Here is a 27,250-nt window from a genome sequence, read left to right as displayed (position 1 = left end):
CTTTCTCACTTTTTCAGTTCTGGTGAAAGGTCAGAGATCAGAAATGTCGACTCTGTTTCACTTTCTACAGTCTCTGCCTGAGCCTTGGAGCATTTCTTGCATTTTCTGTTTCATATTCACGGCATCTGCAGTTATTTTGCTTCAGTTTCCACTTTCAAAGCAATTATCAGATAAAACCCTCAGAAGAAATGGTGTATATGCAAGGAAATAACACGTCCTGCAGCTTGTTACTTAATGTAAGCTATTGGTACAACATGAGTTCTCCCCAAGATACAACCCAATTAAATGGAGTAGGAAGTTGCAAAGATTCGCATTGTTAGTGGGCAGAGACAAGATAATGGTGAAAAAAACCCTCCAACCTTGTTACTGCAGAGAGTTGTGGACACAGCCCAGCGCATCACAGAAACCAGCCTCCCCTCCTTGGACTCTTTGCCTTTACCTCTCACTGCCTTGGTGAAGCAGCCAACATAATCAAAGACCCCACCCACCCGGGTCATTCACTCTGCTCTCCTCTTCCATCAGGTAGAAGGTACAGGAGCCTGAGGGCACATACCACCAGGCTTAAGGACAGCTTCTATCCCATGGTGATAAGACTACTGAACGGTTCTCTTATACGATGAGATGGACTCTGACCTCACGATTTACCCTGTTGTGACCTTGCACCTTATTGTCTACCTGCACTGCACTTTTTCTGTAGCTGTGACACTTTACTCTGTACTGTTATTGTTTTTACCTGTACTACCTCAATGCACTCTGTACTAACCCAATGTAACTGCACTGTGTAATGAATTGACCTGTACAATCGGTATGCAAGGCAAGTTTATCACTGTACCTTGGTACAAGTGACAATAATGAACCAATACCAATACTGAGATGTACATGCCTGATAGTTAATTGGTGGAAGAACTTCCTTTAAACAATTTATTCTTCTGAAACACGAAACTGATTGTAAAGGTAGAATCTGATGTCCATCTCCAATTGTTCTTGAGAACGTAATAGGGAACTGCCATTTTCTTAAACCATCCCTTCACATCACCACCCATTCTGACTTGGAAACGTATCACTGGTCCTACATTGTCACTGGGTCTAAATTCTGGAACTCCTTTCCCACTGACATCATGGAAACACCTTCACCAGAAGGACTGCAGTGGTCCATGATGGTGGTTCACCATCACCTTCTGAAGGGTAATTGGGGACCTTGCAAATCTCTATAGATGTACGGTAGAGAGCATTCTGACTGGTTCCATCACCGCCTGGTATGGAGGATCCAATGCACAAGATCGCAAGAGACTGCAGAGGGTTATAAACTCAGCCAGCTCCATCATGGGTACAACCCTCCCCACCATCGAGGACATCTTCAAGAGGTGGTGCCTCAAGAAGGTGGCATCCATCACTAAGGACCCTCACCACCCAGAACATGCCCTCTTTTCATTTCTACCATTGGGGAGGAGGTACAGGAGCCTGAAGACCCACTCTCAATGATTCAAAAACAGCTTCTTCCCCTCCGCCATCAAGTTTCTGAACAGGCCATGAACCCATGAACACTACCTCGTTATTCCTTTTTATGGACAATTTATTTATTTTGTAATTTATAGTAATTTTATATCTTTGCACGGTACTGCTACTGCAAAACAACCAATCTCACAACATATAAGACAGTGATTCTGATTCTGCAACAGTCTTGCCTGCGATGCCCACATCCCATAAAGAGATTAGAAACGGTATTCTGGAGTTGCCTTGAAGGTTCTCTCTTAGTTCTGTTCGTTAGCAAGCTGCAAGATTTTGAAGCAATAACTTTGTCTACCTGTACTACACTTTCTCTGTGACTGTAACACTATATTCTGCATTCTGTTTCCCTTTTTACTACCTCGATGTACTTATGTATGGAATAATCTGTCTGGATGGCTCGCAAACAAAAGCTTTTCACTGTATCTCGGAACATATGATAATATTAATAAACCAATTCCGATAAACACGAACATGCAAGCTGCTATAATTCCTGACCTATAGAAGCAGGATCAAACAATCAACGTCAATCTTGCCATCAACATCTCTGGTCACAGAATGAATTGAAATGGGTATTGTGCGACACTGTGATCAAAACTGGTTCCAACAGACCCTCTCTCAAGTTGTTTTTCATCAACAGCTGCTCCGCCTCCCATTGGGCAGAAGATACAAAAGCCTGAAAGCACGTACCACTAGGCTCAAGCACAGCTTCTATCCCACTGTGATAAGACTATTGAACGGTTCCCTAGTACGAGAAGATGGCCTCTTGACCTCACAATCTACCTCGTTATGACCTTGCACCTTATTGTCTGCCTGCACGGCACTTTCTCTGTAAGTGTAACACTTCTATTATTTATTTATTAATTAGTCACATGTACATCGAAACACACAGTAAAATGTGTCTTTTTGCATTACTGAGAGTGCGCTGGGGGCAGCCCGCAAGTGTCGCCACGCTTCCTGTGCCAACATAGCACGCCCACAACTTGCTAACCCGTATGCCTTTGGAATGTGGGAGGAAACTCACGCAGACACGGCGAGAACGTACAAACTTCTTACTGACAGCGGTGGGAATTGAACCCGGGTCGCTGGCACTGTGATAGCATTACGCTAACCACTACACTATTGTGCTGTGTTCTGCATTCTGTTATTGTTTTACCTTGTACTGCCTTGATGCACTGTGTAATGAATTGATCTGTATGAACGGTATGCAAGACAAGTTTTTCACTGTACCTTGGTACAAGTGACAATAATAAACCAATACCAATACCACATCAACCGTTTGCATTTAACTACACCCAAACTTGATCCCAAGCTAGAGAAGCTGATCGTTGGGGCAGATAGCCACAAGCCTGATCAAAGAAGGAGGTTTCAGGGGAAAATCCGAATGGAAAAGAGGAAAGTCGAGGACAACCGGTGTAGGGCAGAACAATTTGGGAATCTCAGGGATGGAGGAGGCTGCAGAGTGAGCAAACAGGAGGCACGAGGGTTTTAACGAGAAGCTTGGAGTTAAGTTATTGCTGAAGGGAGAGCCAATGTGGGTTAATAGCTACTGGTGTAATAGGTGTGAACACAGTACAGGGAGGAAGAACATCCAAGAAAGCATAAAACATCCTATAACAATGTGACTGTGTGGCCAGATTCTGCTCTAACTCCATCTACAAGTTTGCAGATGATACCACCGCTGTAGGCCGTATCTCAAACAGCAATGAGTTGGAGTACAGGAAGGAGATAGAGAGCTTAGTGACATGGTGTCAGCCCTCAATGTCAACAAAACAAAAGAACTGGTCATTGACTTCAGGAGAGGGGGCGGTGTACATGCACCTGTCTACATCAATGGTGCTGAGGTCGAGAAGGTTGAGAGCTTCAAGTTCCTGGGAGTGAACATCACCAACAGCCTGTCCTAGTCAAATCACGTAGCTGCCACGGCCAAGAAAACTCACCAGCGCCTCTACTAACTCAGGAGGCTAAAGTAATTCAGTTTGTCCCATTTGACTCTCACCAACTTTTATTGATGCACCACAGAAAGCATCCTATCTGGATGTATCACGGCTTGGTATGGCAACTGCTCTGCCCAGGACCGCAAGAAACTGCAGAGAGTTGTGGACACAGCCCAACGCATCACAGAAACCAGCCTCCCCTTCTTGGACTCTGTTTTTACCTCTTGCTGTCTTGGTGAAGCAGCCAGCATAATCAAAGACACCACCCACCTGGGTCATTCTCTCTTCTCTCCTCTTCCATCAGGTAGAAGTTACAAGAGCCTGAGGGCACGTACCACCAGACTTAAGGACAGCTTCTACCCCACTGTGATAAGACTATTGAATGGTTCCCTTATAGAATGAGATGGACTATGACCTCACGATCTACCTTGTTGTGATCTTGCACCTTATTGCACTGCACTTTCTCTGTAGCTGTGACACCTTACTCTGTACTGTTATTGTTCTTACCTGTACTACATCAATGCACTCTGTACTAACCCAATGTAACTGCACTGTGTAATGAATTGACCTGTACGATCGGTATGCAAGACAAGTTTTTCACTGTACCTCGGTACAAGTGACAATAATAAACCAATACCAAAATTCTAGGAAAAGAGAGTCCAAGTGAATGTCTTCCAAAAGAAATTCCATTTTGCCTCTTGTAGGTTTCCTTTGCCAGCAATGACATCTTCTTTGAATAAAAAAGATTCCTTGTGCCAATTTTTACAGGCCTGTTTCAAGGGATTTGCACATTGAATAACGACAGCGAGGGGGGTTAAATTCCCCTTCGACACAAACCATAGGCCTCTACAGCACAGCTTGATCCATAACAGCTCTGGATAGTTGGCCGAGAGTTCTGGTCAGGAGTGCAGAGGAGTTAATGCAAGAGAGGAGAGTGAATGAGGTTGGATTTGCTCTTGTACGAGAAATATGAACGGGTCAGAAGATATCTGTTGTTTTTTAATTCATTCTCAGGATATTGGTGTTGTTGGCAAGGCCAGGATTTACTAGCCTGAGTTACACTGCACGGAAACAGGCCCTTCAGCCAAACTCGTCCTTGCCGTCCAAGGTGCCTTCCTCAGCTAGTCCCATTTGCCTGCATTTGGCCCGTATCCCTCTGAACCTTTTCTATCCATGATCCTGTCTCAATGTCTTTTAAATGTAACTGTATCCACCTCCACCACTTCCTCTGACAGCTAATTCCAGAGTCTGGAGTCACATGTAGACCAGACAGGGTTAAGATGGTGAATTTTCTTCCCTGAAGAACATTATTGACCCAGCTGTGTTTTAAGTACAAACTGGCAAATCCCATTATGGAAGAAACGTATAAACAATTTGCATTTATATAGCGCCTTTTACAAACTAAGTGCATCATGGTTCACACTCAGTGATGTGTGGTCACTATTACGATGCAGGCAAACATGACAATCAACTCGGTCACGGCAAGGTCCAACCATCAAACAAGAGAAATACTCAGAGGGAAATAAAACTGCAGATGCTGGAAATCTGAAACAAAATCAGGTCCTTATAATTACCATAACATTATCATGAACTCAACAGAAAACAATGGAAGCACACAGCTGGTCAAGCAGCATCCCAGGGGAAGGAAACAGAGTCAACATTTGGGATCAAGGATCTGTCATCTGAACTGGAAAAGTGAGAGGACAGGCATATCTTAAGCAGCAGAGAGGGGGAAAGATGGAGAGGAACAGACGGAATGTGTGTGATTGGGTGTGGATCAAAGTTGTCAAGGTAACCACTGGTAAATTGGTTTATTTTTGTCACAGGTACTGAGTTACAGTGAAAAACTTGTTTTGCATGCCATCCATACAGATCATTTCATTACATGAGTGCATTGAGGTTGTACAAGGGAAAACAATAACAGAACAGAGGAAGTGCAGTGTAGGTAATAACGTGCAAGGTGTGAGGTTGAGAGTCCATCTTATCGTGCTAGGGGACCATTTAACAGTCTTATAACATCGGGATAGAAGCTGTCCTTGAGCCTGGTGGTACGTGCTTTCAGGCTTTTGTATCTTCTGTCCAGTGGGAGGGGGGAGAAGAAAGAATGTCTGGGGTGGGTGGCATCTTTGATTATGCTGGCTGCTTTACCGAGGCAGCGAGAGGTGTAGACGGAGTCCATGAGGAGACAGAAATGAAAATTGAAACAGGCCCTTCGGCCCAACTCATCCCTGCGGACCAAGGTGCCTTCCTGAGCTAGTCCCATTTGCCTGCATTTGGCCCATATCTCTCCAAACCTTTCCTATCTATGAACCCAACTTAATGGTTTTTAAATGTAATTGTACCCACATCTACTACTGTATACATGTGTACAGAGAGGGATAAATAGAGGCAGTTATTGAAATTGTTAAATTCATTTCAAAAGCTACAACACTTCCAGATGGAAGATGAGGTACTGTTGCTCAAGCTTAGCCAGGCCAGTTGGGAGGAATTTTGGGAAACTTGAGACAGACAGATCAAAGTGGGAGTGGGACGAAGAATTAAAGTGTCAGGACAGCAGCAGAGTGCCACACCTGGTAGACCTGCTGCCTCCCAGCTCCAGCAGCCCAGGTTCGATCCTGACCTCTGGTGCTTTCAGAGTGGAGTTTGCACGTTTTCCCCATTACCAGGTGGGTTTGCTCCGAGTGCTCCAATTTCCTCCCCCATCCCAAAGGTTGTTGAGTTCATTGGTCGCTGCAAAATGTGCCCAGCGTGTAGGTGAGTGGCAGAATCTGGGGCGGGGGGGGTGGTGGTGAGTTGATGGGAATGTGGAGGATTAGTGTGGGATTGTTTGATGGTCAGTGTGGACAGGATGGGCCTAGCGGCTTGTTTCCATTCAGCATGACTCCATGACTGGAAGCTCGGGATCACCCTTGTGCACTGAATAGTCAGTCATACTCTGCAAAGGGTCTGAGAATCTTCAGTCGTACAGAACAGAAATGGGCCCTAAAACCCACTACATCCTTGCCAACATCTTTGCTCAGCTACACTAATCCCATTTGTCTGCAATTAGGATTGTACCTTTCTGTGCCTTGCCTATTTAAGTGTCTAAATGCCTCTTAAACCTAGTGATTCGAATGTGCAGGAATGTAAGAAGCTGCAGAGAGTAGTGGACTCAGCCCAATACATCACGGGCACATCCCTCCCCACCATCGGTAGTGTCTACAGGAGGCGCTGCCTCATGAAGGCAACATCCATCATCAAAGATCCCCACCATCCAGGCCATGTCATCTTCTCGCTGCTACCATCAGGCAGGAGGTACAGAAGCCTGAAGTCCCACACCACCAGGTTCAGGAACAGCTACTTCCAGGACTCTTTATGACCTTGCACCTTATCTCATTATGACCTTGCACCTTATTGTCCACCTGCACTGCACTTTCTCTACCTGTGACACTTTATTCTGCATTCTGTTATTGTTTTACCCTGTACTACCTCAATGCACTGTGCAATGAATTGATCTGTACGATCGGTATGCAGGACAAGTTTTTCACTGTACCTCGGTACAAGTGACAATAATAAACCAATACCAATTCCTTTCAACCTTCCTAACCCATTCGTCTTTGGAATGTGGGAGGAAACCGGAGCACCTGGAGGAAGTCACATAATTGACTGACTTCCATGCTAGCTGCCTGGGAAGGGACTATTTTTTTTAATTTAACCTTTCAGCCTCTAATCTTTTCAGCCTGGTCTTCTTTTAAAGAAAATATTTACATCCACCAAACCCCACTATAAGACAACAGCCCAGCAGTGCATTCCTTCCCAACACCTCCCCGACCAGCTCATACCAGACACACCTCCAGGGCTGACCCAAAAATGAGTAGAAATGCCTGCTCCTTCCCGGGGTCGCACTCAATCAGAGACCTCCAAGCACATGGTGACCTACGTGGGTTTGTAAAATCTCAGAAGGAACCTGGATTATTGAAAGGGAGGCTGTCTACTGAGACAGCCCTTCATGGTTTGGTGAGGGAGCTGAACCTTTAAGTCGATAAGGTTGTTAAGAAGATGTATGGTGTGTTGGCCTTCAGTAGTCAGGGTATTGAGTTCAAGAGCCGTGAGGTGATGTTGCAGCTCTATAGAACTCTGGTTAGACCACACTTGGAGTATTGTGTTCAGAGGAGATTTACTAGGATGTTGCCTGGATTGGAGAACATGTCTTATGAGGATAGGTTGAGTGAGCTCGGGCTTTTCTCTTTGGAGAGAAGGAGGATGAGAGGTGACTTGATAAGATATTTATTAGTCTCATGTACATTGAAACACACAGCGAAATGCATCTTTTGCGTAGGGTGTTCTGGGGGCAGCCCGCAAGTGTCGCCACGATTCCGGCGTCAACATAGCATGCCCACAACTTCCTAACCCGTACGTCTTTGGAATGTGGGAGGAAACCGGAGCACCCGGAGGAAACCCACATAGACACATGGGGAGGTCATATGAACTCCTTACAGACAGCGGCAGGAATTGAACCCAGGTTGCTGGCGCTGTAATAATGTTACGCTAACTGCTACATTACCATGATAGAGGTGTACAAGATGATAAGGGGCATAGATCGATTGGACAGTCAGAGACTTTTTCCCAGGGCGACAATGGCTAACATGAGGGGACATAATTTTAAGGTGATTGGAGGAAGGTATAAGGGGGATGTCAGGGGTAAGTTTTTTACACAGAGAGTGGTTGGTGCGTGGAACGCACTGCCGGCAGAGGTTGTGGGGGCAGATACGTTTGGGACGTTTAAGAGAGTCTTAGATAGACACATGAATGATAGAAAAATAGGGGGCTATATGGGAGGGAAGGGTTAGATAGATCTTAGAGCAGAATAAAACGTCAGCACAACATTGTGGGCCGAAGGGCCTGTATTGTGCTGTAATGTTCTATGTTCTATTTTCAGTTGCCAGAAAGTTGGAGGCTTGTTGATCAGCAAGAGACGTCCCCCCCAATCCACCCATCTTCCCCACAAAGGATCTGTGGGCTGGATGTAGTGGCACAAATCTGACCCAGCACCAGATTAGATGCACGCTGGTGTCTCTACTGATTAACTACACTCCTCATCAACTCATCTAAAACTGCATCATTTTCTATTTCATTTGCGCATTAAGAAAACTGACAATTACAGCACAATTTTCCCTTTTGTAAAAATTTGGCTCCAATTTTAAGTCATTCTCATGACATGAAGCAATAATTGGGAGCATGGCACCATTTGAATGAGAGTTATCAATTATTCTTTGATAAGATGTCAAGAATGCAGCCATTTCAATGGGAGCTGTTGACACCCACATGGAACTTGAACTTACCAGCTCTTTTCTTTTCCTGGGTTGCCAGAAAGCGACACTCTTGGATACAGAACAGCTTCTGACCCAGTGACATCCCAAGGTCCAAAGAAGGGATCCATTGTAATGCCAAGAAAATCAATGGGAGTTTGTATTCTGTCAGCTTGGCCAAGAAGAATGAAAGTACAATGAACTTGGAGACACTCTCTTTCCGATCCCAATGCAATCAGCAGGGGCTCGGAAAACCTCAACAACAGTTTCTGAATTTTGGGATCTCTGTGCCATGTTGGATTCTGCACAATGGTTCAGCCAGTTGAGGATACAGTAGTGGGATGACCTGGATATGGGAAAATGTGTCTTGGGAGCATAGTTTGGAATAAACAACACGAGCAATGCTAGGAAGCAGCAAGAAGGTGTTCGGCACGTTGGCCTTCATTGGTCAGGGCACTGAGTATAGAAGTTCGGCTGTTTTGTTGCAGTCGTACAAGTTGTTGGTGAGGCTGCACTTGGAGTATTGTGTTCAGTTTTAGCCACCCTGCTAGAGGAAAGATGCCATTAAGCTGGAAAGAGTGACGAAAAGATTTATGAGGATGTGGCCAGGACTCAAGGTACTGAGTTATAGGGAGAGGTTGGACAGGCTAGGTCTTTATTCCTTGGAGCCTAGGAGACTGAGGGCTGATCTTATAGAGGTGTTCAAAATCATGAGGGGCATAGATAGGGGGAATGCACAGTCTTTTTCCCATGATTGGGGAATCAAAAATTAGAGAGCATAGGTTTAAGGTGAGAGGGGAAAGAATTAATAGGAACCTGAGGGGCAACTTTTTCACACAAAAAGGTGTTGGGTAGATGGAACGAGCTGCCAGAGGAAGTGGTTGAGGCAGGCACAATAACAACATTTAAAAGACATTTGGACAGTTACATGGATAGGAAAGGTTTAGAGGGATATGGATCAAATGCAGGCAAATGGGACTAGCTTAGATGGGCATCTTGGTCAGCATGGACGAGTGGGGCCAAAGGGCCTGTTTCTGTGCTGTATATGACCCAAATCCAACAGCAGCAGCAACATGTGTTAGGCCCAGTAATGAGAGGAAGAGTTACCACAGATAGTTCTTACTGAGGGTGTGGTAAATGGAGGTTAAGTTACTGGTCTAGGAATCCAGACAAATGATTCAGACCCATATGACCAAATACCATCATGACGACAGTGGAATTCAGATTAATTATAGTAACGCTGGAACTAAAAACAAGAGTAAAGGTGCACACAAAACCATAAGATCGTGCAAAAATCCATCTTGTTCACTAGGAGTAGTGAATTTCTGGAATTTTCTTCTCCAGAGGATAGATCATTGAGGATATATGAAGGGGGAGAGGGTATATTTTTGAAAGGTTGAAAGGGTTAAGGGGAATTGGCACAGAGTTTGACATCTGGGGCATACCAGCTATGATCGTACGGTGTGGTAGGACAGAGGAGGGCCAGGTGGCCCATTCCTGCTTCAATTTTCCAGTGTCCTTTGGAGGTGAAGAAAATCTGCAATCCTCACCAAATCCTACTTGTGACTCTGGACCCAAAGTAATGTGCCCTTCGCTGCTCAATTCAAGTGCAACTGGGGATGAGCAAATGTGCCAACCTTGCCCATGACACACACATCCCATGCACAAATGATTTCAACGAGGAGTCTGACAGTGTGAAGCACTGAGGAATGGATGTGCTCATCAAGAGTATGTGGAGATTCAATTGACATGGGTGAAGTTTCAGTTGCGTTGTCCAAAGCTTTCTGTAGAAAATCATTGCCCTTAGTCATAGAGAAATACAGCACGGAAATGTGCCCTTCGGCCCACTGAATCAGTGCTGACCCATTTACACTAATCCCACAGTTGTCCTACATTCCTATCAACTCTCCCCAGGTTCTACCGCTCAACTGCACAATTTGAAGGAGCTATTCACAGCGGCCAATTAACCCACCAGCCGGATTGAACCTGTAATGTGGGAGGAAACTAGAGCACCTGAAGGAAACCCACACAGTCACAGGGAGATCTTGCCAACTCCATGCAGACATCACCCGAGGTCAGGATTGAACCTGGGTCTCCGGTGCTGTGAGGCAGCGGCCCTATCAGCTGTGCCACTGTGCTGAGCTGTGAGATTTAGTCTCATAAGAAGTGCAAAAAAAATGTTCTGAACAAATAAATATCAGAAGTACCATGGCTATCTCAGTCTCAATATATAACTTAGCCTATGATTACCAAGTATCAGTGTTCCTGGTTTCTTATTACTTAACTCTTAAACTTCAATTCACTACTAAGGACCCCACCAGAAATTAGGCCATGTCGATTTGGGGAAAGTATGTAGTTCATGCATCTTGTTGAATCAGAATTAGACAGCTCTACTGAATGAATTGAACAGCACAAATTCAGAAGGAATCGGCAACGTTACTCTCCAGTTTATTAGCGACTTGAATCAAGCTTACTCCTGATCCAAGCCCAGCTCTTCTTTGCAAAAGACTTGGGTGGGTATTTTTCCTAGGTCACTGCAGGAAGCAAGTGCAGGTGAGGGAGGGAGAAGAAAACAGGAAAAGGGAACACAACGGCTGTGTAACTACCTTTGTAACCCAGGGACTGTGGTCACACATCTTCGAGCCATAGGGTCACAGAGCACAAGAAATGGCACTTCAGCCCACTGAGGTGAGGAGTAAAAGGGTCAGAGGGGACCTGAAGAAAAAAATTTCTCATCCAGAGAATGGTTGGAATCTGGAACACATTCCTGAGAAGATGGTGGAGGCAGGTCCTCATAGAGTAACACAGCACAGCCCTTCGGCCCAACCAGTCCATGCCAGCCACAGTGCCCACCCAGCTAGTTCCAATTTCCTGCGTTTGGCCCATATCCCTCTAAGCCCCGCCCCTCCATGTACCTATCCAAGTGCTTCTTCAATGATACTGTTCTACCTGCTTCGACCACTTCCTCTGGCAGCTCGTTCCATATACTCACCACACTATGGGTGGAAAAGTTACCCCACGGGTCCTTTATAAATATTTCCCCTCTCACCCTAAACCTATGCCCCCCAGTTCGTATCTGCTTCTACCACCACCCCTGGCAGCCCGTACCAGGCACCCACCACTCTCTGTGTAAAAAATTGCCCCAGACATCTCCCCTAAACTTTCCCCTCTCACTTTAAATGTATGTCCTCTAGTATCAGACATTTCTACCCTGGGAAAAAGATTCTGTCTACCCTATCTATGCCTCTCATAATTTTATAAACCTCTATCAGATCTCCCCTCAGTCTCTGACACTCCAGAGAAAACAAGCCAAGTTTGTCCAACCTTTCCTTATAGCTCATACCCTCTGATCCGGGCAACATCCTGGTGAACCTCTTCTGCACCCTTTCCAAAGCCTCCACTTCTTGCTTGTTCTGGGCCAACCACAATTTCACACAAAGGAAAAGGAATTTCACATCAACACATCAACGCATCAACACCGCACAGTGTGAGATCCATCCCATTATCTGGAAACTGCTCTGTGCTTTCTCACATGGATCATGCTTGTTAATGGGACAATCCATGGTGAGATAGCACAGAGAATCAAGCAGGGGGTACCTCCTTTCATTCAGGTAGTCCGGGGAACACATTGCCAGTGGGATACAGGGATCATATTCCCCTTGGCTGTCCATACTGAGCAACTTTAGCCACAATTTGCCAGCAGTTCCAGGTAGAACCAAATGACTTGTGAGCCAGGGATTCTCAACCTGAAAGACCAGCAGTAACCTTGCCACAGCCCACCTCTGGTTCACTTGCCATTTTCCTTATATCTGTCTTCAAGGTACCAAAACTTTTAGAACATGGAACAATACAGCAAAGGAACAGGTCCTTCGGCCCACAACGTTGCGCCTATCTAACGAAACAAGTAATTAAATGCCTAACTAAACTAATCCCTTCTGCCTACACAATGTCCACGTCCCTCCATTCTCTGCACATTCATGTGTCTATCTAAGGGCCTCTTAAACACCTCGATCATATTTGGCTCCACCACTATTGGCAGCGCATCCCAGCACTCTCTGTGTAAAACACTTGCCCCACACATCTCCTTTGAACTTTCCCCCTCTCACCTTAAATGCATGTCCTCTGGTATTAGATATTTCAACCCTAGGGAAATGATACTGGCTGTCTACCCATCTAAGTCTCTCTTATAATTTTCTAAACCTCTATCAGGTCTCCGCTCAGCCTCCACCGCTCCAGAGAAAGCAACCCAAGTTTGTCCAACCTAATCCAGGCAGCATCCTGGTAAACCTCTTCTGCACCCTCTTCAAAGCCTCCACACCCTTCCTGTAATGGGGTGACCAGAATTGAATGCAATTCTCCAGATGTGGCCTATCGAGAGTTTTATAAAGCTGCAGCATGACTTCTGATTCTTGAACTCAGCCTCGACTAATAAAAACAAGCATGCCAAACGCGTTCTTTAGCACTCTATCAACCTGTGCAGTCAGTTTTGCCACCGAAAAGATTTTGCTTTTATGACTTCACAGTTTTGAATACCTCAGTTGGATATTGTCCAGTATCTGAAGTCTCTAGATATTGTCCTAGCCTTCTCAGTGCTAAGCCGATGAGCCCCAACTCTCTGGTTTCCCCAACATTAACGAAGTCCACATACCTTGCCTCATTCTGATACATCTGGGGGAAGGTTTAAAGGAGATTTGTGAAGCAAGTTTTTTTTACACATAGAGAGGTAGGTGCTTGGAACACACTGTCAGGGGAAGTAGTGGAAGCAGATACAATAGCAGTGGTTAAGAGGCATTTAGACAGGCACACGAACAGGCAGGGAATGGAGAGATATAGACAATGTGCAGGCAGATGGGATTAATGATAAGAAAAGATAAGATCTCATTATTAGTCACATGTATATAGAAACACACAGTGAAATGCAAGTTTTTGCCTAGAGTGTTCTGGGGGCAGCCCGCAAGTGTCGCCACGCTTTCGGCACGAACATAGCATGCCCGCAACTTCCTAACCCGTACGTCTTTGGAATATGAGAAGAAACCAGAGCACCCGGAGGAAACCCACACAGACACGAGGAGAACGTACAAACTCCTTACAGACAGCGGCGGGAATTGAACCTGGGTCACTGGCGCTGCAATAGCGTTACGCTAACCGCTACACCACATGGTCAGCATAGACATCGTGGGCCGAAGGGCCAGTTCCTGTGCTGTACTGTTCCATGTTCCATCTCATTTACTGCATTGAGCCTAAGGCCTTGACAGCTTTCCCAGACTGTGCTGCCCAGAATTAGCTGCTATACTTTGGATTAGGGTGAACTGTTGGCTGAGAATTGTTTCATAACTTCCTTGCTTTTTTTTATTATTCATTCAAGGGACGTGAGCTTCGCAGAGTGAGCCAGCATTTAATTGCCTAATTTGCCTTGAGAAGGTAGTGGTGAGCTAATTTTTGGAACTGCTGCAATACTGAGGTGCAAGTACACCCACAATGCTTTTCCAGAATTTTGACCCAACGAAGACAAAGCAATGGTGGTATATTTCCAACTCAGGATGGTGTGTGGCTTGGAGGGCACTCGACGACCCATCCCCAGGTAGATATGGTAATCACACCTCCATAGTGTTATAATGAATGTCATCAAAAGACTCATAAGAAGGAACAATTTCTAGAAGTGTAGAGAGAGGAAGTTAGTTCTGCTGTTCGTATGTACATAGGTTGTACTTTTATATTTAATAACATTATGGGAGCTCAATTGTATGTAGGGGGTGTACGTAGGTTGACCGTTCATAACCCGGGTACTAATAATAACCATGATTGAAGCTTGTGTGTATTCATCCCTTGAGACACTGATGCATATTTTAGTGGTGAATTGTTGTTTTTAAACTCCTAATTATTAAAGAAGGATTATCGAAAGCAATTAGGAAGAAAAATGTAACTTAAGGATAGAAATCCACGGGGACATCGGACAATGTGTGTACTCCAACACTTCACTGCCAAGGCTGTTCAGCCGTAAACTCAGGCGAAAATATGTTATTAATCTGACTCCAATCTATTTGTCTGCAAATCCTGCCCACTCACTTCCCACTATTGAAAGTTCCCTAGTTGCAGACTGACACTGCTCATTGTTGCCAAGAGCTACAGCACGCAACATTCACTGTCCCATTACCCAGCAGCTCATCTCCTCGGCTTCTGATTGAAACGTTTCTTCCATCCACTTTGCCATCCATTAATTGCATCCATCTAAGATATTTATTTCCAACATCCTGAGGATCTGTTTCCTTTTGAATATCCATCTTATTATTTTTGTCTGTCTGACCCTCTAACTGTCAAGCTCTATCAATCTAACTACGTATCATTGGTATTGGTTTATTATTGTCACTTGTACCAAGGTACAGTGAAAAACTTGTCTTGCATACCGTTTGTACCGATCAATTCATTACACAGTGCATTGAGGTAGTACAAGGTAAAGCAATAACACAATACAGAGTAAAGTGTCACAGCTACAGGGAAGTGCACAGCAGGTAGACAATGAGGTGCAAGGTCAAACAAGGTAGATTGTGAGGTCAAGAGTCCATCTCATCGTAAAAAGGAATCATTCAATAGTCTTATCACTGTGGGATAGAGGCTGTCCTTGAGCCTGGTGGTATGTGCCCTCAAGCTCCTGCATCTTCTGCCTGATGGGAGAGGGGAGAAGAGAGAATGACCCGGGTGGGTGGGGCCTTCGATTATGCTGGCTGCTTCACCAAGGCACCGAGAGGTAAAGACAGAGTCCAAGGAGGGGAGGCTGGTTTCTGTGATGCACTGGGCTGTGTCCATAACTCTCTGCAGTTTTTTATGGTCCTGGGCAGAGCAGTTGCCATACCAAGCCGTGATGCACCCAGATAGGTGCATCGATGAAAGTTGGTGAGTGTCAAAGTGCCAAATTTCTTTAGCCTCCTGAGGAAGTAGAGGCGCTGGTGAGCTTTCTTGGCCGTGGCATCTACGTGGTATCCGTTCCCCCCTCTGTCAAGCTCTTTATTAATTTATCTACCTCAGTAACTATGTGTTTGCCCCTCTCTATCATGGAGTCATAGAGCAATACAGCGTGGATACAGGCCCTTCAGCCCAACCAGTCCATGCCGACCATGGTGCCCACCCAGCTCGTCCCAATTTCCTGTTTTCGGCCCATAACCTTAACCTCTCTAAGACCTGCCCCTCCATGTACCTATCCAAGTGCTTCTTAAATGATACTGTTGTACCTGCCTCAACAACTTCCTCTGGCAGCTCGTTCCATATACTCACCACCCTCTGCATGAAAAAGTTGCCCCTCAGCTCCCGTTTAAATATTTCCCCTCTCACCCTAAACCTATGCCCCCTAGTTTTGGGATCTCTGACCCTGGGGAAATAAGACTGTTACTGTCCACCTTATCTATGCTTCTCACCATTTTAAACACTTCTGTAAGGTTGCCACTCATTCTCCTACATGCCAAGGAAAAAAAAAGACATAGCCTGGCCAACCTCTCACTATAACTCAGCCCTCTAGTCCTGGCAACATCCTCGTCAATCTTCTCTGCACTCTTTCCAGTTTACCCAAGTCTTTCCTATAACAGGGCGACCAAAACTGTACACAGTGAAGCCTCACCAGTGCTCATTATCTATCTCACTATCTCACTATCTATCTATCTCACTATCTATCTATCTCACTATCTATCTATCTATCTATCTATCTATCTATCTATCTATCTATCTATCTATCTATCTATCTATCTATCTATCTATCTATCTATCTATCTATCTATCTATCTATCTATCTATCTAACTCTGCTACCATATGACATTCAAATATAAACCTGCAGATGCTGGAAATCTGAAATAAAAACAGAAAATGCTGGAAACACTCAGCAGGTCAGGTAGCGTCTGTGGAGAGAGAAACGGTTAACGTTTCAAGTCTGGGATTCTTGACGTCATGGCATTCTTCTAAAGCGTCCTGAAACTGAAACGTTAACCGTTTCTCTCTCCACAGATGCTGCCTGACCTGCTGAGTGTCTCCCACACTTTGTTTTATTTCTGTAAGTCTGCCCTCTTTTCTCTCTCTCTCACTCTCGCTCTTTTTACTTATCAGTCCATTTTGCTCTCTATTTCTGTCTTTCTCTCTTGCTTAATCTATTAATTTACCATGCGAATAAGAGCCAAGAATAATATTTTGGGAAGTATCTCTGGTGAGAGCCTTAAGTAATATCGGAAATCATATGATACAAATAGTACAAAAAAAACATTCGCAGTATATTGTCAAACCAAATGATGAATCATATTTTCTCAATCAACCCGGTTTGTCACTGCTGGCGTCAGTCCCAGCAATCTGGCACCGAGTGAGAATGTGACATTCACAATACATCGTCAAGCTGTTACTAAGTGAGAAGCTGACTACAGAGCCAAGATCAGAAGGACAATGAGGCACCAAGAATGAAGCAGGAGAGGGGATATATCATCAATGAAGTGACTGCACAGCTGTGGCTCAGTTGGTAACATGCTTGCCTCTGAGTTACAGGGCAGTGTGAACCCACTCTTGTATCTTGGGCAGAGAAAGTTAGGCAGACAATCCAGTGGAGCAGTGAGAGACCGTTCTTTTGTTGGGGTGGCCATTTTCCAAACAACACATCAAGTTGACAACATCGCTACTCCCTCGGGGATTTTGTTTTAAACTGAGAAATGCTCATTTAAAATCATTAATATTAATTGGCTGGTCATGCATTTCACTGCTGTTGATAGGAACTCTGTGTATAATCAGACTACTGCAGTTGCTAACTTTATAACAGCAAAAGGAAACATGAAATAGAAGCATCATTAGACCATTTAACCTTTCATGACTATCTATCATTCAGTAAGATCTTGGTAGATTTTCATTGCACAAAGGATTGGTAAATTGGTTTATTATTGTCACATGTACCGAGGTACAGTGAAAAACTTTGTTTTGCATGCCATCCGTAGAGATCAATTCACTACAATAGTGCATTGAGGTAGTACAAGGGAAAACAATAACAGAATGCAGAGTAAAGTGTCACAGCTACAGAGAAAGTGCAGTGCAGGTAGACAATAAGGTGCAAGGTCATAACGAGGTAGATTGTGAGGTCAAGAGTCCACTTTATCATACTACAATAAAGTAATCTAACCTAATTTTAGCCCAGCACCACTTTCCTGCACTAATCCCATATCCATTGATTCCCTCAATATTCAAAAGCTATTGCATCTACTCAGCAACCTCTCTCATGCGCAGAGAATTCTAAAGAGAAATTCACTACCTTCTGAATGGTGAAGTGTCTCCTCATCTCAGAAATGAATGGTCAACTATAAAACCATAAGATACGGAGCAGAATTAGGTCATTCGGCCCATCGAGTCTGCTCCGCCATTCAATCGTGGCTGATTTTCTTTCAACATTCTCCTGCCTTCTCTTGTAACCCTTAACCCCCTTACCAATCAAGAACCTGTCAATCTCTGCCTTAAATACACCCAATGACTTGGCCTCCGCAGCCCTCTGTGGTAACGAATTCCACAGATTCACCACCCTCTGGCTGAAGAAATTCCTCCTCGTCCCAGTTTTAAAGGGACATAAAGGGATGTGAGGCTGTGCCCTCAGATCTTAGACTCTCCCACTGATGGAAACATCCTCTCCACCTCCGCTCTATCCAGGCCTTTCAGTATCTGGTAGGTTTCAATGAGATCCCCCCTCATCCTTCTGAACCATCGAGTACAGGCCCAGAGACATCAAACACTCCTCATTCCTGGGATCATTCTTGCGAACCTCCTCTGGACTCTCTCCAGGGCCAGCACATCTTTCCTTCAAAACGGGGTCGAAAATTGCTCACAGTATTCCAAATGTGGTCTGACCAACACCTTATAAAGCCTCAGTAGTACATCCTTGCTTTTATGATCTAGCCCTCTCAAAATGAATGCTAACATTGCATTTGCCTTCATTACTATCAACTCAACCTGCAAGTTAACCTTTAGGGAATCCTGCATTAGGACTCCCAAGTCCCTTTGCACCTCCAATTTCTGAATTCTATCCCCATTTAGACAATAATCTACACCTCTGTTCTTCCTACCAAAGTGCATAACCCCACACTTCCCAGCGCTGTATTCCATCTGCCACTTCTTTGCCCATACTCCCACTCAACCACTTATTTTGTGGCTGTAACCCCAGATTTTAGACATCCCAGCTTGAGGAGTCATCATCCCTACACTTACTTGAAGAATTTTGAATGTTTCAATGAGATCACCTCTCATTCTTCTAGACTCTGGAGACTATGAAGCCAGATTGATTAAGTTCTTTTTATTGGATAATCTCCCCCAGGAATCAAGTTGGTGAACCTTTGTTACCCTCTTTCGATCACAAGCCCATCCCTCCTTCAAAAGGAAACCAGATCAGTACACAAGATTCAGTTGTGCTTCCACCAGTGCTCTATATTGTTGCAATAATACACCTTTTCTCTTCAACAAAGGCCAACATATTATTTGCCTTCCTGATTACTTACTCTACCCGCACATTAACTTTCAATGATTCATGTACAATGACACCCAACACCAATACTTTTCAATGCCTCATCATTTCATAAATACTTGGTCTTTCTATTTCTTTTCTCTACCAAAGAAAAGACACTATCTTCTTCCTGTTAGGCAGTCCCATGGGATTCAGGACGACTTGCTTCGGAAAGCCGGAAAATACAAGAAAAATCACTCGATATGGTAACTATACCCCCACAGCATTGTAATGCATGGCATCAAAAGCACATAATACTGATAAGAAAGAACAATTACTGAAGGTGGAGAGAGAGAGCAGAAACTAGTTATGCTGTACATAGGAACAAGTGTATGTCAAATTTTTGAATTTAATAACAGAATGGGAGTTCACTCGTACATAGGGTCGTCCATAACTCAGGAATTCATAAAACGGGGATGCCTTGTATTAACATAGAACAGTACAGCACAGAACAGGCCCTTCGGCACACAATGTTGTGCCCACATATGTATTCTCTCGTACCTACAGAATGCCCATATCCCTCTATTTTCCTCTCATTCATGTGCTCATCCAAGCCCCTCTTAAAAGCCCCCAATGAATTTGCCTCCACCACCCTATCAGGCAACGCATTGCAGGCATCCACCACTCTCTCAGTAAAAAAAGGTACCCCTCATGTCTCTTCTGAACCTACCCCCCTCACCTTAAATGCATGCCCTCTGGTATTGGATCACTCAATAATGGGAAAAAGATATTGCTTGTCCACCCTATCGATGTCCCTCATCATTTTATGCACTTCCAACAGATCACCCCTCAGCCTCTGTCGCTCCAGACAAAAGAGCTCAAGTTGTCCAGCCACTCCTGATAGCACCTGCCCTCTAATTCAGGCAGCATCCTAGTAAACCTCCTCTGCACCCTCTTGAAAGCCCCGACATCCTTCCTATGGTGAGGTGACCAGAACTGCATGCAATACTCTAAATACGGCCTAACCAGAGTTCTCCAGAGATGCATCATATTAATACCCAAACACATTCCTATTTCATGATTTTTACCTGTTACACACTGGTGTGATAGATTTTCCAGTGAACCCGGTTAGTTTAAAGGGAGGGGCAAACAAGCACTTCAGACGCTGGGTCCGGCTACACATTCCAGACCCCTGGCACCTGGGTAGGCTGCATCCACCCATGCACACAGCCCACAGTCAGGAGTCCGGCCCCAGCTCTGACCAATCACCCTGCTTGCAGGCTTCACCCCTTGGCTCAAATTCCAGATGGTAGCATAGGGGTTAGCGTAACGCTATTACAGCGCCAGCAACCCTGATTCAATTCCTGCCGCTGTCTGTAAGGAGTTTGGACGTTCTCCCTGTATCTGCGTGGGTTTCCTCCAGATGCTCTGGTTTCCTCCCACATTCCAAAAGATGTACGGGTTAGGAGCTGTGGGTATGCTATGTTGGCGCTGGAAGAGTGGTGACACTTGTGGGCTGCCCCCCAGAATATTCTCAGTACATGGAACATAGAACATAGAACAGTGCAGCACAGTACAGGCCCTTTGGCCCATAATGCTGTGCCAACACTTTATCCTGCTCTAAGATCTATCTAACCCTTCCTTCCCACATCGCCCTCCATTTCTCTATCATTCATGAGTCTATCTAAGAGTTTCTTAAATGCCCCTAATGTATCTGCCCCCACAACCTCTGCCGGCAGTGTGTTCCACGCACCCACCAGTCTCTGTGTAAAAAACTTACCCCTGACATCCCCCTTGTACCTTCCTCCAATCACCTTAAAATTATGCCCCCTCGTGTGAGCCATTTTTGCCCTGGGAGAAAGTCTCTATCAAGTCACCTCTCATCCTCCTTCTCTCCAAAGAGAAAAGCGCTAGCTCGCTCAACCTATCCTCATAAGACATGCTCTCCAATCCAGGCAGCATCCTGGTAAATCGCCTCTGTACGCTCTCCGCATCCTTCCTATAATGAGGCGACCAGAACTGAACACAATACTCCAAGTGTGGTCTAACCAGAGTTTGATAGAGCTGCAACATTATCTGGCAGGTCTTGAACTCAATACACCAACTAATGAAGGCCAACACAGGATGTGTTGGAGCTGTTAGAAAATATTAGGACAGATAAATCGCTGGGGACTGACGGAATATTCCCCAGGCTGCTTCGTGAGGCTAGGGAGGAGATTGCTGAACCATTGGCTAGGATCTTTGAGTCCTCGTTGTCCATGGGGATGGTACTGGAGGATTGGAGAGTGGCAAATGTTGTCCCCTTATTCAAAAAAGGTAGTAGGGATAGTCCAGGGAATTACAGACCAGTAAGCCTTACGTCTGTGGTGGGTAAGCTGTTAGAAAGGATTCTAAGAGATAGAATCTATGAGAATTTAGAGAATCATGGACTGATTAGAGACAGCCAGCATGACTTTGTGAAGGGAAGATCTTGCCTCACAAGCCTGATAGGGTTCTTTGAGGAGGTGACCAGGAAGACTGATGAAGGTAGTGCAGTGGATGTGGTCTACACGGATTTTAGTAAGACGTTTGATAAGGTTCCGCATGGTAGGCTTCTTCAGAAGGTCAGAGGGCAAGGGATCCAGGGAGGCTTGGTTGTGTAGATTCAGAATTGGCTTTCCTGTAGAAAGCAGAGGGTTGTGGTGGAGGGGGTGCATTCAGATTGTAGGGCTGTGACTAGTGGTGTCCCACAGGGATCGGTTCTGGGACCTCTACTTTTTGTGATATTTATTAATGACTTAGATGAGGGCGTGGAAGGGTGGGTTAGCAAGTTTGCAGACGACACAAAGATCGGTGGTGTTGTGGGTAGTGTGGAGGACTGTAGCAGCTTGCAGAGGGATATTGATAGGATGCAGAGCTGGGCTGACAAGTGGCAGATGGAGTTCAATCTGGAGAAGTGTGAGGTGGTACACTTTGTAAGGACAAACTCCAAGGCGGAGTACAAGGTAAATGGCAGGATTCTGGGTAGTGTGGAGGAGCAGAGGGATCTGGGGGTTCATATCCACAGATCACTGAAAGTTGCCACAAAGGTGGATAAGGTAGTTATGAAAGCTTATGGGATGTTAGCTTTCATAAGTCGTGGGATCGAGTTTAAGAGCCGCAAAGTAATGATGCAGCTTTACAAAACTCTGGTTAGACCACACTTAGAGTACTGTGTCCAGTTCTGGTCGCCTCATTGTAGGAAGGATGTGGAGGCGTTGGAAAGGGTACAGAGGAGATTTACCAGGATGCTGCCTGGATTAGAGAGTATGGATTATGAGGAGAGACTAAAGGAGCTAGGGCTTTACTCATTGGAGAGAAGGAGGATGAGTGGAGACATGATAGAGGTGTACAAGATATTGAGAGGAATAGATAGAGTGGACAGCCAGCGCCTCTTTCCCAGGGCACCAATGCTCAATACAAGAGGGCATGCTTTAAGGTAATGGGTGGGAAGTTCAAGGGTGATGTCAGAGGGAGGTTTTTTACCCAGAGAGTGGTTGGTGCATGGAATGCGCTGCCTGAGGTGGTGGTGGAGGCTGATATGTTAGTCAAGTTCAAGAGATTGTTAGATGAGCATATGGAGGAACTTAAGATAGAAGGATATGTGGGAGGAAGGGGTTGATAGTCTTAGGAGTGGTTTGAAGGTCGGCACAACATGGTGGGTCAAAGGGCCTGTATTGTGCTATATTGTTCTATGGTTCTATGGTTTTTAACAATGCTATCAACCTGCACAGCAACCTTGAGGGATCTATGGATTTGGAAATGCAAAACGATCTCTTTGTTAGTCACACGTACATCGAAACACACAGTGAAATGCATCTTTTGCATCGAGTGTTCTGGGGGCAGCCAGCAAGTGTCGCCACGCTTCCGGCGCCAACATGGCATGCCCACAACTTCCTACCCCATATGTCTTTGGAATGTGGGAGGAAACCGGAGCACCCGGAGGAAACCCACACAGACACAGGGAGAATGTGCAAACTCCTTACAGACAGTGGTGGGAATTGAGCCTGGGTCGCTGGTGCTGTAACAGCATTAGGCTAACCGCTACACTACCGTGGCTGCCAAAAAAGACGCATTTCACTGTGTGTTCCATTGTACATGTGAGTAATAAATAAGTATCTAGTAGGCGCGGTAGTGTAGCAGTTAGCATAATGTTATTACAGTGCCAGCAACCCAAGTTCAATTCCCGCCACTGTCTGTAAGGAGTTTGTATGTTCTCCCTGTGCCTGCGTGGGTTTCCTCCGGGTGCTCCGGTTTCCTCCCACATTCCAAAGACGTACGGGTTAGGACGTTGTGGGCATGCTATGTTGGCGCCGGAAGCGTGGCGACACTTGCGGGCTGCCCCCGAGAACACCCAACGCAAAAGATGCATTTTACTGTATGTTTCGATGCACATGTGACTAATAAAGAAATCTTATCTTATCTAATGATGCTGGATCATCAGGATTTCCAAACAGCGGGGTGCTGGATTATCAGAGTCTTACCTACGAATGTAAAAGGCAAATGGGTCAATCACCCTGAAAGAGAAGCTGGAATCTCCTGACCCAATCACGACAAAAAGGGAAATGAGACCTAATTTAATTCAGCAGGTATGACGGAACGAACCACTGTCACTCCTCCAGCTTCACTTAGAAATGGTGTAAAACAGGTACCTTTATCTTGAACTCCAGTTGACTGTTAATGGTGTACATCATCTCTGTCCGCTCCATCCGCCGAGCCCCTTCATTGCACTGACGCACCAGCTGACAGAAAGCACAGGGCAGAAGATTACTTTTTTGCGCCGGGAGATCTTTAATGTTGAATTTCATCTTGCATGGAGAATCAGTGGCTGCTGATAGGTTTAGCTGCTGTGGTCAGTGTGGTGCTAGCATCAATCTGTATTGGGTAGTTTAGATGAAGAGACCAAGTGTCTTGTAGATATTGAAACTGATGGGCAGGAAAAGATGTGACACTATGACACATGAATGATAGAGAAATGGGGGGCTATGTGGGGGGGGAAGGGTTAGATAGATCTTAGAGCAGGATAAAATGTCGGCACAACATTGTGGGCCGAAGGGCCTGTACTGTGCTGTAATGTTCTATGTACTATGTTGAGATCATCGAACTCTAGAGAATCTATCGATCAGAAGGAGGCCATTTGGCCCATTCTGTCCATGCCAGTCAATAAAGATCTAGTCAATAAAGTCAATGAGTACCCAATCTTAGCCCACCTTCCAGCCCCAGGTCCATCGCACAATAGATTGTTGTTCTATCATAGAACCATACAGCACAAAACAGGCCCTTCGGCCCACCATGTTGTGCCGCCCATCAAAGCACCCTCACACTATCTAACCCCTTCCTCCCGCATATCCCTCCATCTCACATTCCTCCATGTGCCTATCCAATAAACTCTTGAACCTGTCCAATGTATCTGCCTCCACCACCACCCCAGGCAGTGCATTCCATGCACCAACCACTCTCTGTGTGAAAAACCTCCCCCTGACATCTCCCCTGAACCTCCCACCCATAACCTTAAAGCCATGCCCTCTCGTCTTGAGCATTGGTGCCCTGGGAAGGAGGCGCTGGCTATCTACTCTATCTATTCCTCTCAATATTTTATATACCTCTATCATGTCTCCTCTCATCCTCCTCCTTTCCAGTGAATAAAGCCCTAGCACCTTAAGCCTCTCCTCATATTCAATACTCTCTAATCCAGGCAGCATCCTGGTAAATCTCCTCTGCACCCTCTCCAAAGCCTCCACATCCTTCCTATAATGAGGCGAACAAAACTGAACACAGTACTCTAAGTGTGGTTAACCAGAGTTTTGTAAAGCTGCATCATCACTTCGCGGCTCTTAAACTCAATCCCACGATTTATGAAAGCTAACATCCCATTGGCCTTCTTAACTGCTCTTTCCACCTGTGAGGCAACTTTCAGTGAACTGTGAATATGAACCCCCAGATCCCTCTGCTCCTCTACACTGCCAAGTACCTTGCCATTTACCTTGTACTCTGCCCTGGAGTTTGTCCTTCCAAAGTGTACCACCTCAGACTTCTCCAGATTGAACTCCATCTGCCACTTGTCAGCCCAGCTCTGCATCCTATCAATATCCCTCTGTAAGCTCCGACAGCCCTCCACACTATCCACAACACCGCCGATCTTAGTGTCGTCCGCAAACTTACTAACCCAGCCTTCCACCCCCTCATCTAAGTTATCTATAAATGTCACAAAAAGTAGAGGTCCCAGAACCGATCCCTGCGGGACACCACTAGTCACTGCCCTCCAATCCGAGGGCACTCCTTCCACCACAACCCTCTGCTTTCTACAGGCAAGCCAATTCCTAATCCACACAGCCAAGCTCTGTAGTAAGTCTGTAGCTCTCAAGTAAATTGTTTTATTATTGTCACATGTACTGAGGTACAGTGAAAAACTTGTCTTGCATTCCATTCATACTGATAAATTCATTACAACAGTGCACTGAGGTAATTCAAGGAAAAACAATAACAGCCAAGTACACACCCAAGTCCTGTTTAAATATGATGATAGATTCTCCCTCCACTACGCTTTCTAGCAGCGAGTTCCAAACACCCCCACTAACTGGGAGAAAATTCTTTTCCTCATCTCCCCTCTAATCCCTCTCCCAGTTACATGAAAATCATTGTCCCCATTTTCGAGCATCCTTCCCATTTACACTCTCCAGACCCCCACAACACTTTATATACAGGTGACCTCCACCTGACAAACATTTGGTAGCAGAAATTCAACCTTACAGAATTCACAAATAACGAGCAAAATTTCTGAGACAGGAAATAACAAATTGGTCTCAAGAAATTTATGTGAGAAAAAAGACATATAAATAGAAAATACTTTTTTCAACTCGCATTCCTTGATGTATGAGCAGATGATGCGGCTTCAGGTGATGAAAAGTCGCGATAGGTCAGTGATAATAAATCTGATTCTGTTTTTCAGGGGGATTTCTTTGAGCACATCGAGAAAAGCTCGTTGCTTGTTGATGCAATAAGAAATGAACAAACAGAAGCTGGTGTTAGTTTTATTTGAGAGGAAATAACTAACTCTTCCCTTCCACAAATGCTTTTCTCTTCCTTTAGAGATGCTGGGTCATAAACCCACTAGTCTATCAGTTGTTGGCCCAAGGTCAGCGGAGGTGCTATAGAAATACGTCTCTCTCTCTTCTCAGCCACTGTTCAGATCGATTCAACAAGTGATGGAAATGTTGCCAAAAGAGCTTGCTTACTGCCAAATCAGCGAAGTACTTTGATCTGACTTAAACTGGTGGTTTGCTGCCCCTCCCTAGACAACAACAACAACTTGCATTTACATAGCACCTTCAATGTAGCAAAACATCCCAAAGAGTTCTATAAAACTTTGGTCAGACTGCACTTGGACCACTGTGTGCGATTCTGGTCGCCCCATTACAGGAAGGATGTGGAAGCTTTGGAAAGGGTACAGAAGAGGTTCACCAGGATGCTGCCTGGATGAGAGGGTATGAGCTGTAAGGAGAGAGAGGCTGGACAAACTTGGGTTGTTTCCTCTGGAGCGGTAGAAGCTGAGGGGAGATGTGATGGAGGTTTATAAAATTATGAGATGCAAAGGAAGAGTAGACAGCCGGAATCTTTTTCCCAGGGTAGAAGCTTCAAATAGTAGAGGCCATAGCTTTAAGGTGAGAGGGGGAAAGCTTAAGGTAAATGCGCAAGGTTTTTACACAGAGGGCAATAGCTGCCTGGAACAGGCTGCCGGGGTGGCGGTGGAAGCAGGTACTATAGTGGTGTTTAAGAAGCTGTTAGACACATGAATATGCGGGGAAAGGAGGGATATGGATCATGGGCAGGCAGAAGAGATTTAGTTTAATTCAGCATCGTGTTTGGTGCAGACATTGCAGGCCAAAAGGCCTGTTCCTGTGCTGTACTGTTCTATGTTCCATGAATTCCATAAGAGCAAAATGAAAGAGAACTGCCTGAGAATATATACAGACGGCAAAAACTTCGCCAGAAAGTTAAGCTTTGAGACACAGCGGACTGCAGATGCTGGAATCTGGAGGAACTCAGCGGGTCAGGCAGC

At 45.2% G+C, this 27,250-nt stretch overlaps 1 protein-coding gene across 1 annotated transcript in view; it reads right to left on the bottom strand.

Annotated features, from left to right (window-relative positions):
- LOC127572067 (rho guanine nucleotide exchange factor 26-like) overlaps window positions 1-27,250 on the bottom strand; it is a 173,900-nt gene that overhangs the window by 29,934 nt on the left and 116,716 nt on the right. The window contains exon 10 of the mRNA XM_052018917.1: window positions 23,844-23,933. Within this exon, the coding sequence (XP_051874877.1) occupies window positions 23,844-23,933 (90 nt within the window). The remainder of the gene's footprint in view (window positions 1-23,843; window positions 23,934-27,250) is intronic.

The sequence above is a fragment of the Pristis pectinata genome, chromosome 6, assembly GCF_009764475.1.
Source record: "Pristis pectinata isolate sPriPec2 chromosome 6, sPriPec2.1.pri, whole genome shotgun sequence".
Taxonomy (NCBI): domain Eukaryota; kingdom Metazoa; phylum Chordata; class Chondrichthyes; order Rhinopristiformes; family Pristidae; genus Pristis; species Pristis pectinata.
The sequence above is the reverse complement of the archived record's forward strand: the minus strand, read 5'-3'. Positions and strand labels throughout refer to the sequence as shown.